At 45.7% G+C, this 23961-nt stretch overlaps 1 protein-coding gene across 11 annotated transcripts in view; it reads right to left on the reverse strand.

Moving 5' to 3' along the window:
- tcf7l2 (transcription factor 7 like 2) overlaps positions 1–19318 on the reverse strand; it is a 110614-nt gene extending 91296 nt beyond the window's left edge. For all 11 annotated transcript variants that reach the window (XM_084077461.1, XM_084077452.1, XM_084077460.1 and 8 more), the window contains exons 1-3: positions 18597–19318; positions 18273–18339; positions 17961–18085 (exon numbers count right to left, since the gene is read on the reverse strand). In XM_084077461.1, the coding sequence (XP_083933587.1) occupies positions 17961–18085; positions 18273–18339; positions 18597–18785 (381 nt within the window). In that variant the 5' untranslated portion in view covers positions 18786–19318. The remainder of the gene's footprint in view (positions 1–17960; positions 18086–18272; positions 18340–18596) is intronic.
- Positions 19319–23961: the final 4643 nt, after the last annotated feature.

Here is a 23961-nt window from a genome sequence, read left to right on the forward strand (position 1 = left end):
CAGTCGGTCTGCTAAATGCATAGTATGAGAATTTAAATGAAAACTAGAGCGACGAGTGATGAACACCTCTGTGATGGAGCTGAACTTGGAAGTAAAAAGAAAAATATCAGGGGGAAAAAAAAATCAGTGGGGGGGGGGGGGGGGGGGGGCAGAGGGGACTCATTTGGGGCACGATAAGGACTCGGGGGGGGGGGCTGCTAAAGCTGGGGCTTGGGGCTGCCTCGTCCTGATGGGTAACTAATGAGAGGAGAGAAAGATCCATCCGGCAATGCTGTGTGATACCATCGACAGCCGCAGATCGCTACACCGCTACTATCCACGGGGGGGTGAGGGGGTAGAGGATAGAGAGAGAGAGAGAGAGAAGACAGACAAGGCTGCAGGGAGGGAGGGAGAGAATGAGAATGAGGGAGAGAGAGAGAGAGAAAAGACGGGAAGAGAGAGGGGAGAGAAAAATTCACAATGATGACACGTAAGTGCAAAGTAGCGATTAAGGATTTACTTTCAAAAGGGCTCCCATTGATCTTTTTTGATAGACCCGCAATAAATCAAACCGGATTGACTCGCATGAGAACCGAGCCTAATCCCATAGTCAGATCCGGGAGAACTCCGACCAAACCAGCTGTTAATTTAGGCTTTACGAGATAAAGCGGGCGAAATCCAACCTGATGTACCCTAGGGCAGGGGCTTACATCATCTCTGTAAAGCAATCAACTTATTGCCAGTTTGGAGAGGTAATCAGAGCACATACTGAGAGGGGGGCGAGGGAGAGGTGTGTCTGTGGAGAGGAGAGAGAGAGAGAGAGAGAGAGAGAAAGTGAGAGAGTGAGTAAGACAGAGAGAGAGGCAGAGAGAGAGAAAAAGAAGGCAGGAAGAGGAAAGGGATAGCCTTAGAGAAGAATATAAGAAATAAGATAATTGTCTTTTATTTCTTCAATAAGCCCACGTCAAGCCGTGGCCTCAACCGACAGCTCAGTAGAAATGTGAATGGAAATGTTCACCGCGTTCATTTATGCATGTCATTCATTTTATGCTAGCCACTTAGCTACAAGAACCGGTGCGATGCTAACTGCTAACAGCAGCTCTCTGGGTAGAGGGGGGGGGCAGGGTGGATTTAAGGACTGCCTCCAACCCCTGCATCACCCTGTAATTTCCCTGGAGGTCTGCCCAGGCCATGTCCCCAACCCCAGCGGCCAGTGCCACCTCTCCCAGGGCCCTGCCAGGCGCACAGTGGCCACGCCATAGCACAAAAACCACAGTAATTAAAATAAGTTATTTTTGTTGTTGGGGAGGTGGGGGGGGGGGGGGTAGGAGGAGCTCCGAGCGGAAGTATTGCGAGACGCCATCCAGCCCACACTGAGTAAACGATTCTGATGTCTTTTTCAGCAGTGCATCCTGCGTTTGTGTGTGTTTGTCTGCGTGTGTGCGCGTGGTATGTAATCATGGTATGGTTGTTTTAGTTAGCTCTAAACTGGGTCTGTGACACCACAATGAGGCCTGCAGAGCGGCAAACGCACAAACAACCCTGTGCGTGCATGCGCACACGCACACAAACACACACACACACACACACACACACACACACACGCACACACACACGCACACACACACCAACATCCAGTACATGAGCGCAGACTCATTAGCTCCCAGTCTCCTCGTCTTTAATGTCCTGTTTACGCCACGTAACGGCCAGATCAGGTCTGAAATCGAATTGCCGGGCCCTTGCCGTCGGCTTCACAGCGGAGCTGAGGAGAAGCAGGCCTTGTAGTTCCTGGACACCGGCCAAGGGAAACTGAACCTCAGGAGTCCAAACAAAACTACACATGAAATCAGAGTTAAAACAGCAGCCCCCCTCCCACACCCCTCCTTTAAGCCCCATCACTGCCACCGCCAAACACACACACACTACTCACAGATATACATACATAAACACACACACACACACACACACACACACACACACACACACCTCGGCCTGCCTCCCCGGTCCCCGCACCCTCATGGTTACACTGCATGCACACAGGGATCACCGTGACTTTGGCAGGGTTCCTCTCGCTGGGGCAAATTGAGAACCTGGGCTTTGACATGGGCTAGTGTGTGTGTGTGTATGTGTGTACACACACACACACACACCCATGCAAAGGACAATTGCTCCTTCCCTCTCTCTCTCCATATAAGACAACCCTGGCCTGTGGTGACGGACGCCCGCAAGCCCCTCCCACCGCGTCCACAAGGTCACACGTTTAATTACACAGAAAACCCTAATCTCACCAGACAGATGGCAAGCAGGCTTCGCAATTACTTTATATGCCCAATTTGAATCATTACTGATGTTATTTACAATACGGTTGCACACGGAAAGAACACCACAAAACAGGATTTGAGTTACAAGTGGGGCTGGCTGCGATGGGGGGGGGGGGGGGGGTTTGTTGGCGATGGGCGGTTGTGTTGCGGTCAGTGCGCGGGGGTTCGCGGCGTGGCCCGCAGTGGGCCAGAAGCAGCAGATGTGCCTCTCGCCAAGCGTCTGTGACGGAGATCAAAAAGGCGTGAAGGAAACAAGCGCATGACGGTGTTGGCTTTCTGGAAAGAGAGAGGGAAAACACAACCTGAAAAGAAAAACTAACCGGGGTCTTTTAATACCACAGTGATCGGTGCCAGGGAAAACACAATCCTTATTTTTCTCTGAACCAAAACCGGTGCAGAACATGGACCTGTGCTGAGAGAGAGAGAAAGAGAGAGAGAGAGAGAGAGCGAGCGAGAGAGAGGGAGAGAGAGAGAGCTCCTGACAGCCCAGCACGGGAAACCGCATGACAAGGGCAATTTAAAAACGTGGCGAACGTGTTTGTCTCTCAAAAGGGAGGCAGGGAAAGAAGGGAGTTTGGGTTTTCTGGCCTCGGAACCGACACAAGTTTGTCTTCAGTGTCCCAACGGGGCTCGGCTCTTTTTTTCCTGAAAAAAAAAAAAAAAACGAAAAAGAATGAAAAAACCCCAACCGGCCAAGAGCGGCGTGTCCGCCCCCGTCGATGCTTCACTCATCGTTTCTCAGCTTCTCCTGCCAATGGCTTCTGTGAACAATTAGAGGTTGACTTTCCCAGCGTCTCAAGACCGCAGCATCTCAATCTCTGGCCAAGCAGCTCCAGCCGTAAGGCCGGCCGCAGGGCCAAGAAACAAGACTTACTTCAAAAAGTGACATGGACATCGCTGCAACAACTCATTATTCCTCAGGGCTCGCTCTCAGGTTGCCTGCGATGATTTGACATCGGCGTTGATGTGAACCGTGTGCACGTCCGGTGCGATGACCTTGGTGTCGTCAGGAATATTTCAATGATGATTTCAGCGTGGGGCCTGTCACTTGCATTTAGATGTCACTCGCCGCCGTCAATAGCACCGATGTTAACACGAATACTTGAACTGGGAGCGTTGGGGCGGCCAAGTCAGATAAATGCTTGGAACGGAATGACTGTACATTCTTCAGCTGATTGGCTGGCCATTTAGGTCACAGGGTGTATATCTTGTCCTGATTGGTGTCAGATTTCCGCGGTGGAAGTCAGGTTCACAGACGGACTGATGTCTCGCGTCTGAGGGGAGGAGGGGCCGAATCGGGTGCACTATACAAATCTTCCCTGACTGGTGACCGCCAGCAAGCAAAGAGGAATGTGCCAGACTAGACAATGTGTACACGCTAAATGTGGAATCTTACATAAACTCTCCCCCCTTCAACGGAGGGAAGACATACAGGTCGCTATGAGTGTCTCACCTGGTGGAGAGATTTTGTGAGCAATACATCCCGGCTGTGAAAAACATTTGTCCCTCTGACGACCCTAATAAGACTGGCAGCTCCCTTCCTCACTAAATGGGAACAGTTGTGTTGAGTGGCACGTCCACGGCTGTAAAATGATCCACAGGAGCATATAGAAAACTTCCAAGCTGTTTTTTTCCCCCCTGTTTTTTTTCATAGTCGGACTCGGGGCGATGAATTCCACTGGTCTATAGGCAGCAACCAACAGTTGTTCTCCCCGGAGGGTGTGTGTGTGTGTGTGTGTGTGTGTGTGTGTGTGACTGGGAAAGAGAAAGAGGAGGGAAGCGGGGGAGGGGGGGGGGGTTGTTCAAGTGTATGATAGTTGGATATATCACCACCTACACGGCCAGCTGAAAAATACAGATTCTTACTCTATAGGGTTTCGGGAATGCGAGCCTCAATGAGACCCCAAAGCTGCAGCGGAGAGGAAGACGGGGAGGGAGGCGAGTGTATAGCGCAAGAACATCCCCCTGGAAGGCTCTAGAGGACTTAGTGGAATGCCTTCCAGACACGTCCACTCCACGGCCCCCTGAGAGAACAGGAGGTTCCTGTTCTTATGGTCCAGCTGTGCAGCGGTTCTGCTGAGAGAGGAAGCGGCCGCAGCACCAACAGCGTCAGGTCCTCCTCCGGTGCTCTGAAGGAGGGGGGGGGGGGGGGGTGGTAGTCATTTCAGGCACCGAAAGCACTGACGTTAATAGACGCAGTGTTCAACAAACACGTTTTTTTTACGAAGCGAAACAAGAACTTTTTGACTGACTGAGAACCAGGGTGAGACTTTAAAGTCTTTGTGAGTCACACCAGTAGAGAGGAATTCTACCCGGGCAGACCCCCACCAAACCCCCAACATGATCTCGCTGCCCTCGCCCGCCCCCCCCCCCCCCCCCCCCCAGCTGCCGCTGAGCAGGCATGGGTGGCAGTGATGGCACCTGTCTACGACGGCATTCACACTGACTCTAATTTCCTGAGGACGGCTGCCTGACAGTCAGGTGACAAATGCTAACACACACACATGCGCATGCACACACGCACAGTCTCTGACACAGAGCACGCACAAGTCACACGCACACCGAACTGAACCAAGAGGCACTTAAGTGTGATCCCAGCCACTTACAAAGCATCAGTATCATAGAGAGAGAGAGAGAGAGAGAGAGGGAGAGAGAGAGAGAGAGAGAGATCTGAGTCTCTCATGTCTCTCTGATACCAAAGCCTTGCCCTGATTCAGGCTGCGGCTTGAAGCTGTAAACCGACGCTTCCCCCCCCACCGCGCTCTGCCCTAACCACCGTTTTTGCATACCGCTCAGCTTGCGTAACTGTTTCAATGTATTTTTTTCCTCTCTCTCTCTCTTCTCTCTCTCTTCTCTCTCCTTCCTCCCTCGCCCGCGAGACAATGGCCCTGTAACAGACTAAGCACGGCTAAGCCGACGCTAGACGTGTTGATGATAAACACTCCACCCCCCCACGAAAAGTCATGTCGACAGGACCCAACGCCTTCGGCGACTGAGATGCCTGGAGGACAACAAGGGAGGGAGGACTGCTGCACGTGTAGGTAAAGGCTCGCCCGAGTCTGAGGACCGGGGCCGTTTTGCGTGCCTCGAGTAAACATCGGCATCCACACCATAATTGTAACTCAATTTGAGACTCCCCTGAGTTCAGCCGGAGTATCAGAGTCAATCTGGGTCAGAGTGCGGCATAATTGAATTGTACAAGCCTCCCGTGTCAACAGCAACAACTCACACTGTTGACACGGCAACACAAAAAAACAACACTGCAACAGGTTTTCATTTACAGCCGTGTTGTCCAACGTGCTCTTCAGGGGTTAAGTTTTTTTTTTCTTATGTATGTGAGTGGGGTAAAGACAAAGTAGGTTATCAAAAGACTTCAAAGTCTAAGTAGAGTTTGAACCCGTTTAAGGACGTCGCCGGAACTCTGCTCCCGGCCTATGGGCTGTGTGTACCCACATGAGCCACCACTGGGGCCTATTAAAGCCAAACAATCATCTGAGCATGTGAAATGACTGGTGTTGCTTTATGAAGGCGCAGAGGTGGGATGGGTGCTCGGGGCGGGTGCCTGGGTGGTGTGTGTGTGTGTGTGTGTGTGTGTGTGTGTGTGTGTGTGTGTGTGTGTGTGTGTGTGTGTGTGTGTGTGTGTGTGTGGACAGTGTGAGTGTGTGATTGAGTGCTCGGTAGGGAGATGGCAGTCGCGCTCACTCTGCCACCCAGCAGACCACGGCCGGCTCTCCCTGCCTCATTTGCACAGCAGTCCCATTCGCCTCTCCACTCGCTCAGTGTATCTTTTTGTCATTCTCCCTGTCCAGCCCCCATTTGTATTGTCTGCTGAAATGGCAGAGTGCAGAATGGAAGGGTGGTTGGGGCTGGGGGGGGTCAGGTCCGAGGAGACCAGAGTGCATCTTCACCTCCACTTCAACGTACACACGCACACAGACACGTGTGCGCGTAAACACACACACACACACACACACACACACACACACACACACACACACACACACACACACACACACACACACACACACACACACACACACACACACACACACACACACACACACACACACACACACACACACACACACACACAGGCCTCACTCTCTCCCCGCCTGACTAATGTGGCCTGACACTCGTACATCACCCGTAAATTGGCCAAATGAATTAACCACGGCCTCTGCTTAGCGTTACGGGCTTTAAATGGATTTTCTCCTCTCCAGGTCTGCCCAATAATTGCATTTATCCATCTTGTTGAAGCAAGGTTTACACACTCGCTAACATCATGCCAATCCCTGGCTACATGTTCTGCTCTGGTGGCGAGAGCACGGGAGATTTGTCATCGGATCATAGTGGCTAATTCAAACAACAGTTAGCTTGATGACTCCGCCGTATGTCAATGTCCGACTTCTTGGTGGGAAGGACCGTTCTTTCGGAGCTAAAGGGCCCCCCCCCCCCTTCTATCTCTGTATATCTGTACTCCTACACTTTTCTACCCCCACCTCCCGCTTTCTGAAATGAACTGAGCCTTGCAAAACTTCAGTATCAATCATCCCATCCTCCGGGTTTAAAGCCGCAAACACCCATGGAAGACAAGTAAATAAGACCTGTGAGTCCACAAGTGAAAGCGCACGCGCAGCCGCGCACACACACACACACACACACACACACACACACACACACACACACACACACACACACACACACACACACACACACACACACACACACACACACACACACACACACAGAGGAGGTAGCAGCTAGCAGAGCCGTGAACATCAGCGTCAGTGGGGGTCATCTCCGCACTTGTGAATGTTTGAAGAGTAGTGCATTAGACACTCAGGGGCCCACAGGACAATTCAGCTATGTAAACATGCAGGGACTTCCTTCCCTGGGCTGCAGCGGGCCCTGCACTGAGACAAGCCACTGTTTAAACAGCACACACAGCATTCCTCTGCCTGGGCCCTGGCCAGCTGCTGTTGCATCTACAGAGCAGGCCTGCCTGCCTGCCCGCCCGCCCGCCTGTCTGTCTGTCTGTGTGTGTGGAGACAAGCCTTATGACACACCAAGGGTCATCCAGAAAGACAAATAAGAGGCCTTTACAAACATACCGAAACTAGACTCGACCGCTAAAAACACGGCGTGGGCATAAACAGGCTTCAACGTCCACCAGAAGATTCCCAAACGGTCACCTGACGACGGCTGTTGATGTGTTTGGGTCAATCGAAACTCGCCAATAGCGTCGATTCTGACAAAGGGTTCCTGTCCGGAAATCTACCCACTTAACGCCACCCGTTATGCCAAAGTTGGGACATTTATCTTTATGGATATTTGAAATACGCCAAGTGAGACGGCAAATAAAGATAAGGTGGCAGTAAAGCCGCGATAAGGAGTCTCCCGGTTCTAAAGGGCACCATGACGCGGAGCACATGACACTGCCATACAGCCCGCCCGCGCATGGTGACACCAGTCAACACTGGCACCCCTGCATGGTGACACCGTCACCAGTCCACACTGATGATGTCATTATTTAAATGTACATTAGTATTCCCATATATCAGATATTTGGCCTTTAAATCATAAGAACATATTCTCCTGGACGCAGTTCTTGTATTCACTACCGATCTGCTGAGAAATCTGTCAAATGACCTCACATTCAGACAGGAAATCAGTGATAACGCACTCTGATCACCGTGGCGGTTTCAGCCGTGGACCGCCAAAGTAAACCCCAGGTGATTATTTCAGTCAATCAATTTGTGGTTGCGGTGTGTGTGTGTGGGGGGGGGGGGGAGGGGGAGGACGTAATGACTAGATTGCATTGTTTTCTGTCTAAGCAGCGCCGAGTCCCCTCTGAGCACTCGGTTCGTTTGTTACGTCTGTCAGCGTTCCCCCCTCCGGCGTGGCGCTAGAGGCAACCCGTCTCACCTCGGGACAGTTGTCCAAACAAGACGCTCAATTCACTCCGACCCCCGGGGGAGGAAAGGCGATTGGCAATTCACTCAGTGGTGGGAGTCAATTTGTTCACTTTTGGAATTGACCCTGAACACTGTTGACGCGCCGGTCCGCTCATTGGAGGGGTGGAATGAACAAGCGGTTAGCACATGCTACCGCCACATGTAAAACCCAAACCATGAAATCCACCCAGGTCGTTGTCGTTTCCCCCCCCCCCCAATCAATACCTTGGAGATCTATGTTCAGTTTTAACAAATATATATTCTATAGAGTATCTGAAACCGTGAAAGTGTTGCAAACAAGGAATGGCATTTTCAAAAAGGATTACAATTTGTCAGACAGTCAATCACAAAAACGGGAAGCTCTATTTTTGAATGCAAGACAATGTACCGCTAAAAGTGACACTTCTTTCGCTCAAAATTTGAGTTTTGGAAGGCAACACTGTACTTATGCAGTTCTAAGATAGCATGGTTTCTGTTGCCATGCACGGTGGGGGGGGGGGGGGGGGGGGGGGGGGGGGGGCTAAGGGATGGCACATGTGACAGGCTACTCACATGAAATGTTATCTAGTCCTGTACACAAATTGACATCTGTCTCTTCTTAAGAGCTGCATTATTATTTTGTGTAAATAGGTTTCTAGCAGCTGGTTTGAGAGCTAACATGGGGAATTTGGTCTTAATCTGTCTTAAACTGGAATTGGTGTGCCAACTGGGGGTAAAAAAAAGAAAGAAAAAAGGAAATCTCTGGCTATTCCACGATTTGTGTCTGTGTAAAAGGGCTTACGTTTCATTCATTAGCTTTGTTTAAAAAAAAATGCACATACAGTAATCTTGCCAACATTTTGTTCCAAATCCTAGCATAATCCGCAGATTAGTAGATGAACTCATTTCTGCACGGACTCTAAAAGCTCCGTCACCTTTCCAGAGCAGTTATGAATCCACCACCTTTAGCAGCAAACAAGCAGACTATCGCCTCATTAGTGTTCTTCCTCCATGGCTGATGAGCGTGCACGCACGCGGGCACACACACATATACACACAACACACACACACACACACTTGCACAGTCCTTAGAGCTTATCCTGCAACAATTAAAAGTTTAATTAGGAGATTAAATATACATGGACTGGAGTTTTATCACCTTTAACTCCTTAATTATGTGTTTAAACGCACACAAAGAGCCATGTCCCCATCTGAGCCATTTTGCATAGATTATCTGAATACAGAGATTCCCTTGACTAAATTAGAGCTGTGCAAGATTGTAAACAAACAATGTAACTGTCCCAAACCAGAAGAACCTTTTGGAAATGGCCAATGGTGCATCATACTATAAAATGAATAAAATATTAGTACAAAACTCACATTCAAAGCCAAAACCTCAAATGTTCACACGATTTCTAAAAGTAGCCGATATACAAGCTCACAACGCAACACTATGTGACACACAGCCTGTAGATTGGCCATTTTTGCCGCGTGACACCATCGTAAAACAAATTATAAAATAGGGCAGCTTAAGTGGTCAAATGCGCTGAGGTAATACAAGGCATATTGCTTTGTTTGGCATGTTGAATGGTAATGGTAGGCCTGACAACACAGCAATAATAACGTTGAGCTGTAAACATTATCCACGTATTCTAGCCGTGCTAAAAAAGAAAATAAAAATTACTAAGAATGAGATTCTTCTATGGTGGAATGTTCCAGATCATTCTGGTTACAGCCTTCCTAGATGTGGGCCAGCACACTGGCACACTGCTAGTCATTAGCTTCACACTATCATTTAGAGCTGTAATGGCCTTACAGCACGTACACAACATAAAACAACACAACACAACACAACACAACACAACACACACCTCCAGCTATCAGTTGTCATAAAAAAGGGTTGAGAGAGGAGAAGCTCCTGTCAAAAAGAAAAAAAGAAGGCAGCACTGTTGCACTTTGACCCTGCCCAAACACACTCCACAATCTAAACAACGCGGGCCAGCACGGCCAGAATTCCTCCGGTGTCGTGCGGCCCTCTCACCCAGAGTTTGCTAAGGTCAACTTTCTGATGACGAGGCAGAGGGAGAACGTGGAGGGAACCACCATGGTGGTACGAGAAGGGCTGATTGGTTAAGCAGCAGAAGCCGTTGGCCTACTTTTTACTCCGTAGAACAAAAAAAAGAGCCAGAAATAGCATATTTTAGCTTTAATATCAGTTCTTTTCTACAAGGAACATCATCGTAGGATGGACCATAAATTAGGCTTCACATGACATTGCCTGTTCTTCCAGCAGGGCAATAAACTGGCCCCCACACGTTTCTCTCTCAGCGGTTGTCTTTTTGTTTTGTGTTTTAAGGAAGATAAATGTGCCGCCCAGGGCTACTATTGTTTGGACACCTAACCAGGAACTGTCGCTGCTCTCATTGCCCCGGCATTAACAGCAATTATGCAGCCTATTCAGCCCGCCTTTGTGTAACCCCCCTCCCACACACACAGAGTTCTGGACAAATTTCCCGCTGCACCCCCCCCCCCTGTCCAGTCCACCCCCGCCCAGTGCATTCCCTCCCACTCTGCCGGAGAAGACCGCTGACTGCTGGAGGACTAGGAAACCGTTATGAATGGGCTTACAGAAATATGCACATCCGAAGAAGAAGACGAAAATCAAGATCAAGTTTGACTACAACAAGCTCAATCCATCTTAACACAACATTTTGAGAATTCTGCCCTGTGATTAAATATAATATATGTGTGTATATATATATATATATCAAATCAACAGAGCATGTTCATTTAAAAATATTCTTATGAATCAACTTAAATTATTCATAGCAGATGAATATGTCCAATTGTTCCAAGGTGACATTTCCCAACGATGCCCCTGTCTGATAAACCTTACTCATAACGAGCTGCTTAAATCCAAACATGGGATCAATAGTCGCCTCAACGTTTATCTTTTAAGCTGTGCGCAATGTAATAATTCAAATCCGCCGTGACCACGTCGCTCAATGTTATCGCTTATCTCTCAAAAAACTTGCACTTCATTCCAAATCGCCATAATCTGAACATTATTGACGCTCCAAGTCCAGTCTATTGGCTGGTGACGTGAGAGGAAAATCGCAGCCTCTACCAGCCCCTGCTGCTGTGCCAGCATGTGCATTTGTATCAAGGGCCACTTAAGCCTGAGTTGCATGCGGGTGTCCCGCACCGAAAATAGCCGATCTACAAGCTCACAACGCGTCTCACGATCTGTTGTGAGCTTGTAGATAAGCTAATTTTGGTGCGGGACACCGGTGTGCAACTAAGTATAAATACGGCTTTAACGGAGATGAATGGAGCAGCTATGCAGAGCTGCAGGAACTTCCCTTTGCAATTCAGGAAGGAGGAAAAAAAGGCTTGTTATTCGTAAGGTCTTTCAAATGTGGGGAGTGGGGTTGGGATGGATTCATGTCAAACTCTTCAAAGACCAAAAAACACCTTTTGATTAAAAACAGAAGTTCATGTGCCTTATCTTTGGATGACATAATTGAAAATAATTCAATTAATCTTAACCAAAGTCGATAGACACTGTGCTTTTAATTGATTACATTAAAAGCACTGCTGGGTTGTGTAAAATCCATTGGGTACAAATTCATCTGGCGCCTATGTGCAAAAACATACACACATGTGCGCGCGAACACACACACACACACACGCACACATCCAGGAAATAATTTGATTTCCATGTTTCAGGGTGCCCCAAGTCCTTTGGGCCTGCTGCAGAACTAGCCTATATTTAACAGATGACAAAAGTTGCATTCCAGATGTACAGTACCATCTTTGTGTTGAGCTCTATGGGAAGGGGGGACACAGGGGAGGGGTGTATAGGGGGGTTTGGGGGGGTACCCCTGCACAGCTGCTAAGCTAATGCAGTTTTTTTTCCCCCCTTACACAGACAGTGTGGTGGTTTGCTGACCCGAGGAAGGCCGGTCCAGGGGAAGGTGAAAGTGTATTCACAAAATCTCTGAACTACTGGCTTTTACCGGTCGCACTTCTGACAAAAAATACAAAATCCTACATTTACAGCTGTGCTATGCCCATGTCAAAAAATAACATAGCTGTTGCATTCAACAAACAAAAACCTAAAACTAGACACCGCAATGGAGTTACAACACAAAGAACAATGGCCTCCGTGATTTAATTAATGTGGAGGGAAAGAAACAGAAAAGGCCCAGCGTCTAGCCGGAGGTTGGATGTGCAAGCTAAACGCTAGCTACACCCAAACCCAGCTCAGCCTCCCACCAGGGAACTACTACTCCCATCACACTAGTTAAAAATCTAATTAGAAACACGCCCACAAACGTGATGGACTCGTATAGTTTTTCTTTTTTTTCTCTTTTCTCCTCCTCTCGCGCTCGTGTTGCTGTTTAAAAACAGCATAACGGATCACGGGGTCTCTGTGAGCGTTTGCACATCCCAGCATGCCAACATCATCAGCGTTACACAATGAAGCTCTGCTCACGAGAGGAAGAAAAAATATATATACATCTCTGTAAATATTTACTGTGTAAATCTTTTCCATTCATTCACTAGGCGCTAACAAAACCTTACTGTACTGACCCCCCCCCCCCCTCTCTCTCTCTCTCTCTCACTCCCTCACACACACTCACACTCTCTCTCTCCCCCCCCCCCATCCCCTACATCTGCGATTCATTGACTTTACAATTTACCACATGTCGAGATGGGAGAGGTCGAGCCTCTATCTGAATCATGGCACAAATATGCGAGTGATTTATTGTTTTAAAAACCCTGGGCCGATTTAGCGCAACTCCACTTTTCCTGAGCATTACTCCTATTGGCAGACCATGAACAATTACAGTTCGGACTAATTAAGCTCCGAGAATGTGCTGCGCGCCGCTAATGTCTAGCAGGCCCCAATTTTTGTTTAATGGTGCCAAACTTTACCCCACTCACATGCACACACCCCCCCCCCCTCCCCAACTTAACTCCCTCAAATCCAAAACAGATTGCACTTTTTTTTATAGCTGTTTATCGAGTCAAAGAAAAATAAAGACCTTTTCTTTCCCCTTCTCCCTGCATGGGATGAGAGAAACAGCAATGGAAGGAGAGGAGAGGAGAGGACTGCTTCCACCATACTTTGTAAACAAAAGTGATTTGCAAGACAAAGGGAGCGCAACCTCCCAGCTAAATTCGGAGCGCATTTCGCGGGGAGAGGCACAAAATGTGACCGCGTTGCGCCACAAACCCCCCGCGGACACCAATTAGGCCCCATTAACATGTAAAGCCAATTTGATAAGGTGCGGGTTCCTATCCCCTTAAATCCACATTAAAACTATCTTTCCCCTCAGTCCGCACCCAGAATCCATTTAGAGCTGCGGAACACACATTAATCCATATGATATACCATTGTTATGCTTATGCTCTTAACGTGTTTAAAGAGATACTGTCTGTGTCAATTAGACGATGTGGGCCCACAGCTCAGTGTGCATGTGAGCACAAAGGAAGGTGGTGTTACACTCACACTGCTAGACAAATTCTGCAGCTACAGCACAATGGATGTTCATTTCCTTAATCTTGTCATAAAATCCACCATTTAACTCACAGCCCCCCCCCCCCCCCCCCCCCACACACACACACACACACACACACACACTCCTCAAAAAGAGTCAGCTATCGTACATGAAAGTGGAATAATTTTTTAACATAGCGGATCTTTCATAACAGGAGAGACACCGGCCACGAAAATACAACTCGCACAAAGAGACGAAGAGGGAGAAAACGCTATTGTTAGCTATAAGAGCACAATGCCTCCCGACAGCGTTGTTGTTAAAAAATAAATCGCCATGGGTTTTGGAAGCCGTCTACACACAGTGCAGTGGATGCTGGGTGTTGCGCTCATCCACCGGCCACCCCCCCCCCTCACCCCACCCCCCTTTTTGTTCTTTTTTAAACTACTCGTAATTATACGTCGAAACTCAAAACCTCTGCCAAAAGTCTGCAGGCCTGGGGAATTATGGGGCCAGGGGTGGCGTCAAATATCTTAACATTCATAAGTCCGAAAGGCAGTAAATAAAGCCGGTGGATTTACGGCCCTGCAGCCCCGATGCCAGAGAGCTGGCCGCCCCCCGGACCCCCCTTCTCTCTCTCTCTCTCCCTCCTGTCTCCCATCTCCCCAGACCTGTTGAGGTGTGATGTTAGCCCACAGCAACCGGAGTTAACCCGTCGCCTTTTCCACAAGCCCCAGGTTAGCAATGGCAGAAAACAAGAGGAGAGAAGTGAGGGAATGAGAGACACAGAGAGAGATAGAAGGGAAGGGGAGATAAGGAAAGAGCGAAGAGAGAGAAGAGTGAGAACCAGAAAGAGGACCCGGGGTGAGCTAGCCAGACCACTTCGCCAATTCAACCTGTTCCCAGTGATCCAGCAGGCCTTTGTGCGAGGTTTAGGGAGGAGATGGGAGACAGAGGAGACGAGGGCAGGAGGGCTTTTAAATCCCGGGCACAGCGTCACGTCAAATTGCTAAATGATACTAAATTGTGAGCCTCCTCGGACTTAGGTGGTAGGAAAAACTAATTCTCACTTGTTATGGCTCCCAGAGGTCAGACAAATTATGGTAACTGCCACACGAAGGATTTTTTTTTCACCCCCTCAAGTCATGCAATAACAAAGATTTCAGGAAACACGGTAAAACGTCCACATAGATCAGGATCACGACCAAGCTAAGTGAAAAAAATGAAAATTCATTAGAATTTCGTCCCTTGGAGATATTTGATACAAGGCTAAAAGACATGCCAGAAATGTGATTACTCATTAAATAAAATTATTGATACAAGATGAAAAAAAATCCAAATAAAAAGATACAAGGACCTAAAGCTTGGAATAGTAATCACACTATAATAATGCAGCATCAGCCAAACCGGCAAAAAAAGAAGAAAAAAGGTAAAATAAATAAATAAACTGAAGGGAAAAGCAGCCGGTTTCAAAGCCCTCCTCGACAAGAAAGAGAAAGTCATTTCTTCTCCTTGGAACAATTCTACCAGTCATATTCAGTAGCCCTTGTGATGCGTTAGGGAGCAAAGACAGCTAATCAATGTCCAGGTGAATTATTTATGCTAGCTTTAAGTCTAATACATTTATATTACAGCGACCGCTGACTTCAAAGCCCTGATGGCTGGACACACGGGGTGCCAAAGACGGTGGGAGCCAGTCAGAACACCACAAGCCCAAGAGGAAGAGCCATGCTCTCCCGAGCTCAAAATTAAAGTGCATTTGTAAAGCTACAAAAAAAAAAGGATGTTGTTTCATATAAACAATAAACAATGCTTCATTTCAGATGATACTGTCGGGGTCCTTGCTTTGCAGGTTACTGTAAAAAAGATAACACGGTGTGGGCTTTAATATTTGCTTCTGGCATTACCGTGAACACCATGAAAGATAGCGGCGTCAAAAGGCAACCGAGTGATATAATAACGTATGGTGCACTAAACATAGAAAACAAAGCCCTGGGAATGAATGAAAAATTATATGTTTTGACAGTTTTGTGACGTTTCTGAATTAACTTCCAACAAAAAAAACCTGTGCCAAGGATGGACCGGGGGTGGATTTGGGGATAGTGAAGGTCAGCATTTGTCTCACCGCAGCAGTGCACCCTGCAGTGATGGTACATCACTCACTGCACATGTTAAGTGCTGCATAAGCACGCTGAAATAAAACCTCACTAAGAACTTGCAGTGGACACAGTCTCGAGGTGATCTCAAAAAGAAAAACTAGAAAGCTCAAGCATTTCAAACAAGCGAGCGTGTCAGTGGAAATCCATGTGTGTCACTGTGAATGTGCGCGTATGTCAGTGCTGATGAGAATAATGAGTGACTAATCCAACATACCAGCTGGTAGCCTTTAACAAGGCTTCCCTGAGTAATAGAGAAAGGATGGCAAATGTCCTTGTTCATGCATATGCTGGGAAAAGACACAAAAAAATGTAAAGCTCATAAAACAAAAAAACAAACAAAAGAACCCAGAGGTATGTCAAAGGAATCCTGCACGTTGCTAAATGTGTCTTTTTACATGGGAATCGATGTGATTGTGCTGAATTCAAAAGGAAGAAATTGCGCGTGAGACAAAAGAGCGTGTTATGTGTCACATAGTTATGCAGTATATTTTCAAGGTGTGCACACACAAAAATTGAAGAAACAAATATCAGTTTCGTCAGGGGTGGGTGGGTGGTGTCGGTGTGTGTGTGTGTGTGTGTGTGTGTGTGTGTGTGGGGGGGGGGGGGGGGTGGTTTTGGACGATGATCGTATTTCCTAATGCGTGGTCTTTGCCTTAACCTTGTAAAAGGAGATGACAGGTCCTAAAGCGGAGACTTGTAATTGCAACCATTTAAAAAAAAAAAAAAAAGAGGGTAAAAATACTCGTGCTTGAGAAAATTATGCTGTTTAAGGATTTGCCATCGCCCAGTGGGACTGCTGAGGTGCTGAGCAAATGAGTAAGTGCGCATAATTACAGCAGAACCGATTGCGTCTAAATAAATAACATGAATTTATTTACAAATAAGGCTTAATATTACACATGCTTTTTGGGGGGGAATGGATTCCTCTTTAGAAGCAGAGATAATGCCCATAAACCACATCCTAATTTTACACTATAATTTCCAGTCTATAAATGTCCATTCTATAAATTAATAATAATATACATATATAATTACCCATCCATGGGGGGAAATGTTTCATACACAAAATTCAGTGTGCATGCTTTGAAACTGTGTCAGATTTTGACACACACACACAAACAATGTCATAATCTATTTTGACACATGCAAATTACTTCAATGAGCTAATTAGCATATTGATTTTTATTATTATTGTAAACCTACGACACTGCTTTTGTGAGATTCCTCTACACTGCTTACAATAGCCAGTGTCATTAGAAAGCCTTTGTGAAGGACGGCATGCATTTGAGGTATTGGGTAAAAAAAAAAAGCATTTTAGATGAGGTGGTTAAAAATAAACACAAGCCATTATTCAGTGGGTTTAAAAAAAAACACACACACACACACACACACACACACACACACACACACACACACACACACACACACACACACACACACACACACACACACACACACACACACACACACACATAACGTCTGTAATATAGGCCTACAGAAAACACTAATAAATAAACAAATAATAATAAGAACATGAATAATATTAATAAGGACAATGGTTTGTTTAAATGTTACATATTTTATCAAGTCTACGCTTTTATTTGAATTGTGTCAAAAACGAGAATAAAAATCTGATTTTTTTTTTCATCTGCACATGCCAGCAAAATGTAAAAATAAATCATTTTCCCAGTGCAGTGAGAAAGAGAGAGAGTGAGAGAGAGAGATGGGAGAAGAAACCAACCACCAGTCTACACTCCAGCCAGCCTGCATGTGCATGCATGCATTACTGTACATGACACACACACACAGCGGTGCAGGCGGGCATGATGCATGCCATTGTAACGCTCTTCATAAGGAGTTGCGAAACTTGGATGTCTGCGTTTTCTTTTTTAACTCTTGCAGCGGTTGCTTGCAGGGACACTTGGAGGGGTGTGTGTGTGTGTGTGTGTGTGTGTGTGTGTGTGTGTGTGTGTGTGTGTGTGTGTGTGTCAGAGAGTGTGCGCGCGCGTGCGTGTGTGTTTACATACACATGATCCAAGGTTGTAAATAAATAAATCAACTTACTGTGCGTGCTGTGGGTGAAAGTGATCCATTGGGGAGGTAGGGGCTCGTGAGATCGGGGATCATTATAAACGGGTAGCCGGGGTACGGTGGGCTCTTGAACAGCCCTCCATCTTGCCTTTTCGCAGCTAACATGGCGGTGGGGGGGAGACAGAAAAGAAGTAAAACTTTTTACAAGTGCCTTGAAAACTTTTTTTTTAATGCATAATCCAAGAGGGTTTTTAAAAAAAATCCAACACACAATGCCACGGGGGGGGGGGAAGGTATTTTAGGAGTCATGAGTGGAACAACAATAAAAAGCAAAGAGAAACTCACCCTCCTCTAAACTTTCTCTCGTTTTGTCTCGGAAAGTTTCAGATCGAGGCGGAGGCCGTCTTTCCGCCTTGAAAATGCAATGAAACACAGGGATTGCGTTACAATGTAACAGTGTTGACAACAAGGATCACAACTTTGCTCTCATGTCGCCGTTGCTTCCAACGTTTTTTTTTTTACGCCAAGCCGCTTTTTTTTTCTTTTACAAAAAGCCTTGGAGCCTCTAAAAAAAAAAAAAAAAAAGACCCAGTAGTAGCAGCGGACGATCGATCCCCCTGAATCCCGGCTTCTCTCTCTCCACTTCCAGAGACACCACCAAAAACTTACCTCTGAATCCGACGAGCTGTTTTGATTCGTCTCCGTCTCGTTTACGAGCGACGACTTGACGTCCGCTAAATCCCTTTCCGCCGAGGAGTTCTCCGAGATCTTCTCCTCCTGCTCCCCTTCGTCCTTGAAGGAGATCATCTCGTCGTTGGCACCCAGGTCATCCCCTCCACCGCCGTTCAGCTGCGGCATTTTCCCCCCTCTATACCAGCAGCAGCAACAGCAGCAGCAAAGGCAGCCACCACCAAAAAAAAAAAAAACAACAACCCCCTCTCAACTCAAAAAGTTTTGCAGAGAAAAACCCCCTTGATCGCGGCTGATATAGAATCCCACCCTTGATCGCCGGCTGATCTAGGATCCCAGTGTTTAAAAAAAAAAAAAAAAGTTTAAGGGTCTTGTATTATTTGGCGTTTTCCAAAGCACTGGTGGTTGGGGTTTAATAACACAAAAAACACCTCGCAAAAAAAGAGAAAAGAGAAGGGGGGAATATCTTTGGCAGGGAAAAAGACCGGAGACGGAGCTTGAAGCAGCTCGGATGGAGTGGAGTTGAAGTTGGTCGGAGTGGGTTTTCAGTTCAAAGGCGGCTGCTGATTGACAGATAGATAGAGAGAGAGAGGGAGAGGGAGAGAGAGAGAGAGAGAAGAGGGGATGGAAATAGAGAGAGAGTCTGGATTCGGGATTATTGACAGGGAGAGAGAGAGAAACGCACGCACGCACACACACGAGTCGACTCCCATACACACACTAAGAAACTAATGAGATTCAAACAGGGGGAGGGACTTGAAGTGACGTTTTCATAAATTGGAGAGAGAGAGAGAGGGACAGGGTTGCCAAGTCCGCCTGCTATAAGCGACTTTGGGGCTTGTTGTTTTTCTGTAAAGTTGCTTGTAAATATTGTTGCGTTTTTTTGTTGTTGACTTGTTTCTAAAGTGCAGTTGTTGCTTATTTGGGACTTGTTTCCTAATGTCGTTTAAACCAGTGGCTTTAAAATATTTCGTGTCAAGGACCCCCACATTAATATGTAATTATTATCCAAGGACCGCCCCATATACAAAATATTCTACATTTTTCACTTTTTTTTCAAGATTTCTTTGAAAATAGCAGATCTACAAGCTTGCTCACAACTGAGCTATTTTCAAATAGCTGACGCATATACTGTAGGTTTATAAAGTGCTCATGTGTTGCTTCTTTTTGGCTTGTTTTCCTAGACCTGGTTGCTTATTTCTCTCACAAAACCTGGCAACGCTGGAGAGGGGGGAGAGAGAGAGAGAGGGGGGAGGGATGGAGAGAGAGAGAGAGAGAGAGAGAGAGAGAGAGAGAGAGAGAGAGAGAGAGAGAGACTGGAGTAACTGCGGTGGAAAAAGCAAAAGTGAAGGGAAAGGAACTAAGGAAGGAGGGAAAAGAAGGGGAAATTAGTTTTTGAGGGGGAAGCAGCAGCACAGTGAAGGTGTGGTGTAATGGCAAGAGGAAGAGAGGAGTTATTTGCAAAAAAATTTGGGGGGGGGGAAGTGAATTTAACGCATCATATGGGCGGTCTCCAATAAAAATACAGAGTCCTTCCCTTAGGGGGCTGCGTTTTTAACCTGTTTTATATGTGGCATTCTCGACTACCAAAATTAACATGCTTTATTGGAGTAGCCATTTTTCAGTTTTCCATTTTCCTGTATCTATTTTTTTCTCTGTTGTGATACTATTATTATTATCTTTATTATTATTATGTAATTTATCAATGTTTTGTCTGTGATATCATTATTATTACCACTATTTATTGTTATTATTATTATTATTATTATTATATAATTTATCAATGCTTGGTCTCTTTATAGTATTTATGTTCATTTAATTTCATTGGTGTATACATTAGGTGCATTAAATTATATAATGTGATATATTTTAACAATATTTTCTATTGTTTTTTTCAGCAGGGTTATTATTGTGAATTCTGGTTCCATCCTTGCCCGGCTTTGACAGGTGTGATGATGTCCTCTGAGATCAACCTGAATTCTTCACTGACAGCGAGGGCTTTTTCCCTCCACTCTCTCTCCTTTCTCAATAATACATAACTGATGTACATTTTCATAGTGAATGTTTATTATTCTAATAGAAACCCGTCTAAAAAAGAAGAGCTATGTTAGCCAGTCACAGATAGGACTAATAGGTAGCAGGTGAAAAAAAACAAAAACAAAGCTAATTTGCTTTTATTTATTTATTATTTTATTTTTATTTCCCATATGCTATGCTACATATAAACACTACAGTCAATAGAAAATGTCATTGAGCAAATAGCATTTTGCTATAAGACAACAAGGTACGCTCAAGCTACGTGTCTGCAAAAAAAACACAGTTCTCTTCCTTTGTTCTCTTTTGTTTGCTCATTTGACATAGAGTACTACTTAATTTCATGACACATGTCAGATGTGATCAAATAGGCCTATATGTCGGCATGATTGGTGTGAATATTATGCTCACATAGATTAATATAGCCTAAAACATGAAATGTAAAAGGGGAGGAAAAAAATACAGAAATATTACATTTATTTTATGTTCACCATGTTCTGAATGAAGCCCTTTCATGTTATATATATTACACACACACACACACACACACACACACACACACACACACACACACACACACACACACACACACACACACACACACACACATACACACGAATATCTCTTAATGTCCATCTGACACTGATATAGAAATAGACCTGGATGCTAGGATTTGCCAGTATATCTGTCTGTCTGTACAATAGGGACTCTGTGTGTGTGTGTGTGTGTGTGTGTGTGTGTGTGTGTGTGTGTGTGTGTGTGTGTGTGTGTGTGTGTGTGTGTGTGTGTGTGTGTGTGTGTGTGTGTGTGCTCGCTCACTAAGTGCGCGTGTACGCTTGTATGGCGTGCGTGCGTGTGCACCTATGAGGTTAGCTTAGTACCTGTGATTCAGTAGCCTTATCTTGTCAGCCCAGTAAATGCTGTTTCTTTTATAACCGGCATATGATGGACCATTCCTAAAATCAACTACGACTTTCAAACACAATTGTAAGAAATACAGCATGAACCAAGCACCAAGGTGGAATACTACTTTATTGCAAAATGGTTCCTGTCTTTGAAGCACCTATTTGAAATACGGTAATGTCATGTTTTTCCTTTTTTTTTCATTATCTAAATAATAATTACAAATTTCAATTGTAAAAGTAATAGAAATAATTTGGTTAAAACGTGAAATAGTACAGACAGAGGAATAGATACAGCGATTATTATTATAATATGCTGTTGTCAAATAGCAGTTATGAGGGATAGTGTGCACTGTGGAGCAGTGATAAGGCATGTGAATCTGTCTGTCTGTCTGTCCGTCCACACGCCCTCTCTCTCTCTCACACACACACACACACACACACACACACACACACACACACACACACACACACACACACACACACACACACACACACACACACACACACACACACACACACACACACACACACACACACACACACACACACACACAGAGAGGGTGTTACTTTGAAAACCTGTAACTCTGCTAAACGGTTCCTGGTCTAATTTCGAAAGTCCGACTAGGTGACAGCCATGTTTGTGTTATCTCAGTGCAACCAACCCATCAGTGTCAGGGAGGGGAGGGGACGGGAAGAGGAGGAGAGGAGAGGAGAGGAGGCTGTGTAAGCCATGGGTGGAGGAAAAGGGATGCTGTATCAGGGTTATCATCCAGTGTGTGTGTGTGTGTGTGTGTGTGTGTGTGTGTGTGTGTGTGTGCGTGTGCGTGCGTGCGTGCGTGCGTGCGTGCGTGCGTGTGCGTGTGTGTGTGTGTGGAGCCAGGCAGGCAGGCAGGCAGTGGAAGAAGAGGCTCCCTGCCGCTTGTAGCCCTACAAACCTGAGCCCACACAGACCAGACCAAAGCAGAGGAGTTCCAAGCTGGCCTCTCCCTGGATTGCCTCAGCAGGTGCCTGAGAGTTCACTGGGGCTGCTGGCAGCGTGCTATCACGCCTGCAGTGGTGGCACCTACCTCTGATGCCGGCTCGTCCTGCTGATGCTGATCTAAGAGACCTTTTTATTAGGCTGATGATGTTTGAGCTGACAGAGTGTATAGTGTGTACATTATTTCCTGTTGTTTCTGCGTTATCCTTTACTATTCACCTCTAATTCCCCTCTGGTTTTCTTTTCACAGGATTATTCTTTCTTTTTCCCGCATCTGTGTCTTTAGGCTATATCTTATACTGTCATCGATTTGCAATTCAAGCATTTAGCAGACACTCTTATCCAGAGCGACTTAACAAAGTGCAAGGTCGGAGTAAGCGGCATGAGCCATAGTCAACCAACAACAGGGTAAGTGGTCCAGTAATTAGAGTGCTAAGTAAGTCGGCATAAAACCTAGCATCTATCTAAATAACATAATATCTAAATAACATACTTAGCATCCGTGAACGAGTAAACAACATGAATCTATCTAAATCACACCTAGCATATGTGATCAAGTACACACATTCATACATAACATATTAAAGCATCTATCTAAATAGGCAACGAGTGCATACACAAAAGTAATAAGAGAACAATAGTTGGGCCACTCAACTCTGTTCATAAGGCATCATATACAGTAGATTAGAATATGATGATGATGATAATAATAAAATAATTATAATAACGATATAATACATACCTCTGAGCTCAGCCAACGGTGCCAGAGATTTGCTACACACACACACACACACACACACACACACTCACACTCACACTCACACACACACACACACACACACACACACACACACACACACACACACACACACACACACACACACACACATGCCTATAATAATTATTTATGGGAAATGATGGAAGGGGAGAAAACGTATCAATGGCATACAACCCGTAACAACATATTTTACATAATGTGATGCCACATGCCTTAGTATTTGACTATAATGTTTGTGGTCTGATTGTAACAAAAGACCTTTAACATCAGTGCTTTATTATATTCAATACACTTTATGCGACATTGGTAGGTCCAGCTTTTAATTTATTCCATAGGCCATAAACCAAACATTATAAATAGCTAGGCATTGAGTATTATTTATTTAGATACACAAATAAAACCATTTTATACTGTAAACCTTCAGACACAAGGATTGCACTCTTGCAGGTATCTTGAAAGGTTTTTACACAATGGACATTTCAGCCATACTGTATGAATAGTGAATTTAGGGTTTTACCCCAATGTTGTCAGTTTAAAACTTGGCACAATTATCAACCGCGTTTCCAGAGAAGTGACTAGTAATGTTGACTTGTCAGTAGGTATTGTTTGAATAAGGCTTGTATATTGTAGATTCAGTTACAGTCCTAA

This window comes from Gymnoscopelus microlampas, assembly GCF_963454915.1.
Source record: "Gymnoscopelus microlampas genome assembly, chromosome: 14".
NCBI classification, from domain to species: Eukaryota; Metazoa; Chordata; class Actinopteri; order Myctophiformes; family Myctophidae; genus Gymnoscopelus; species Gymnoscopelus microlampas.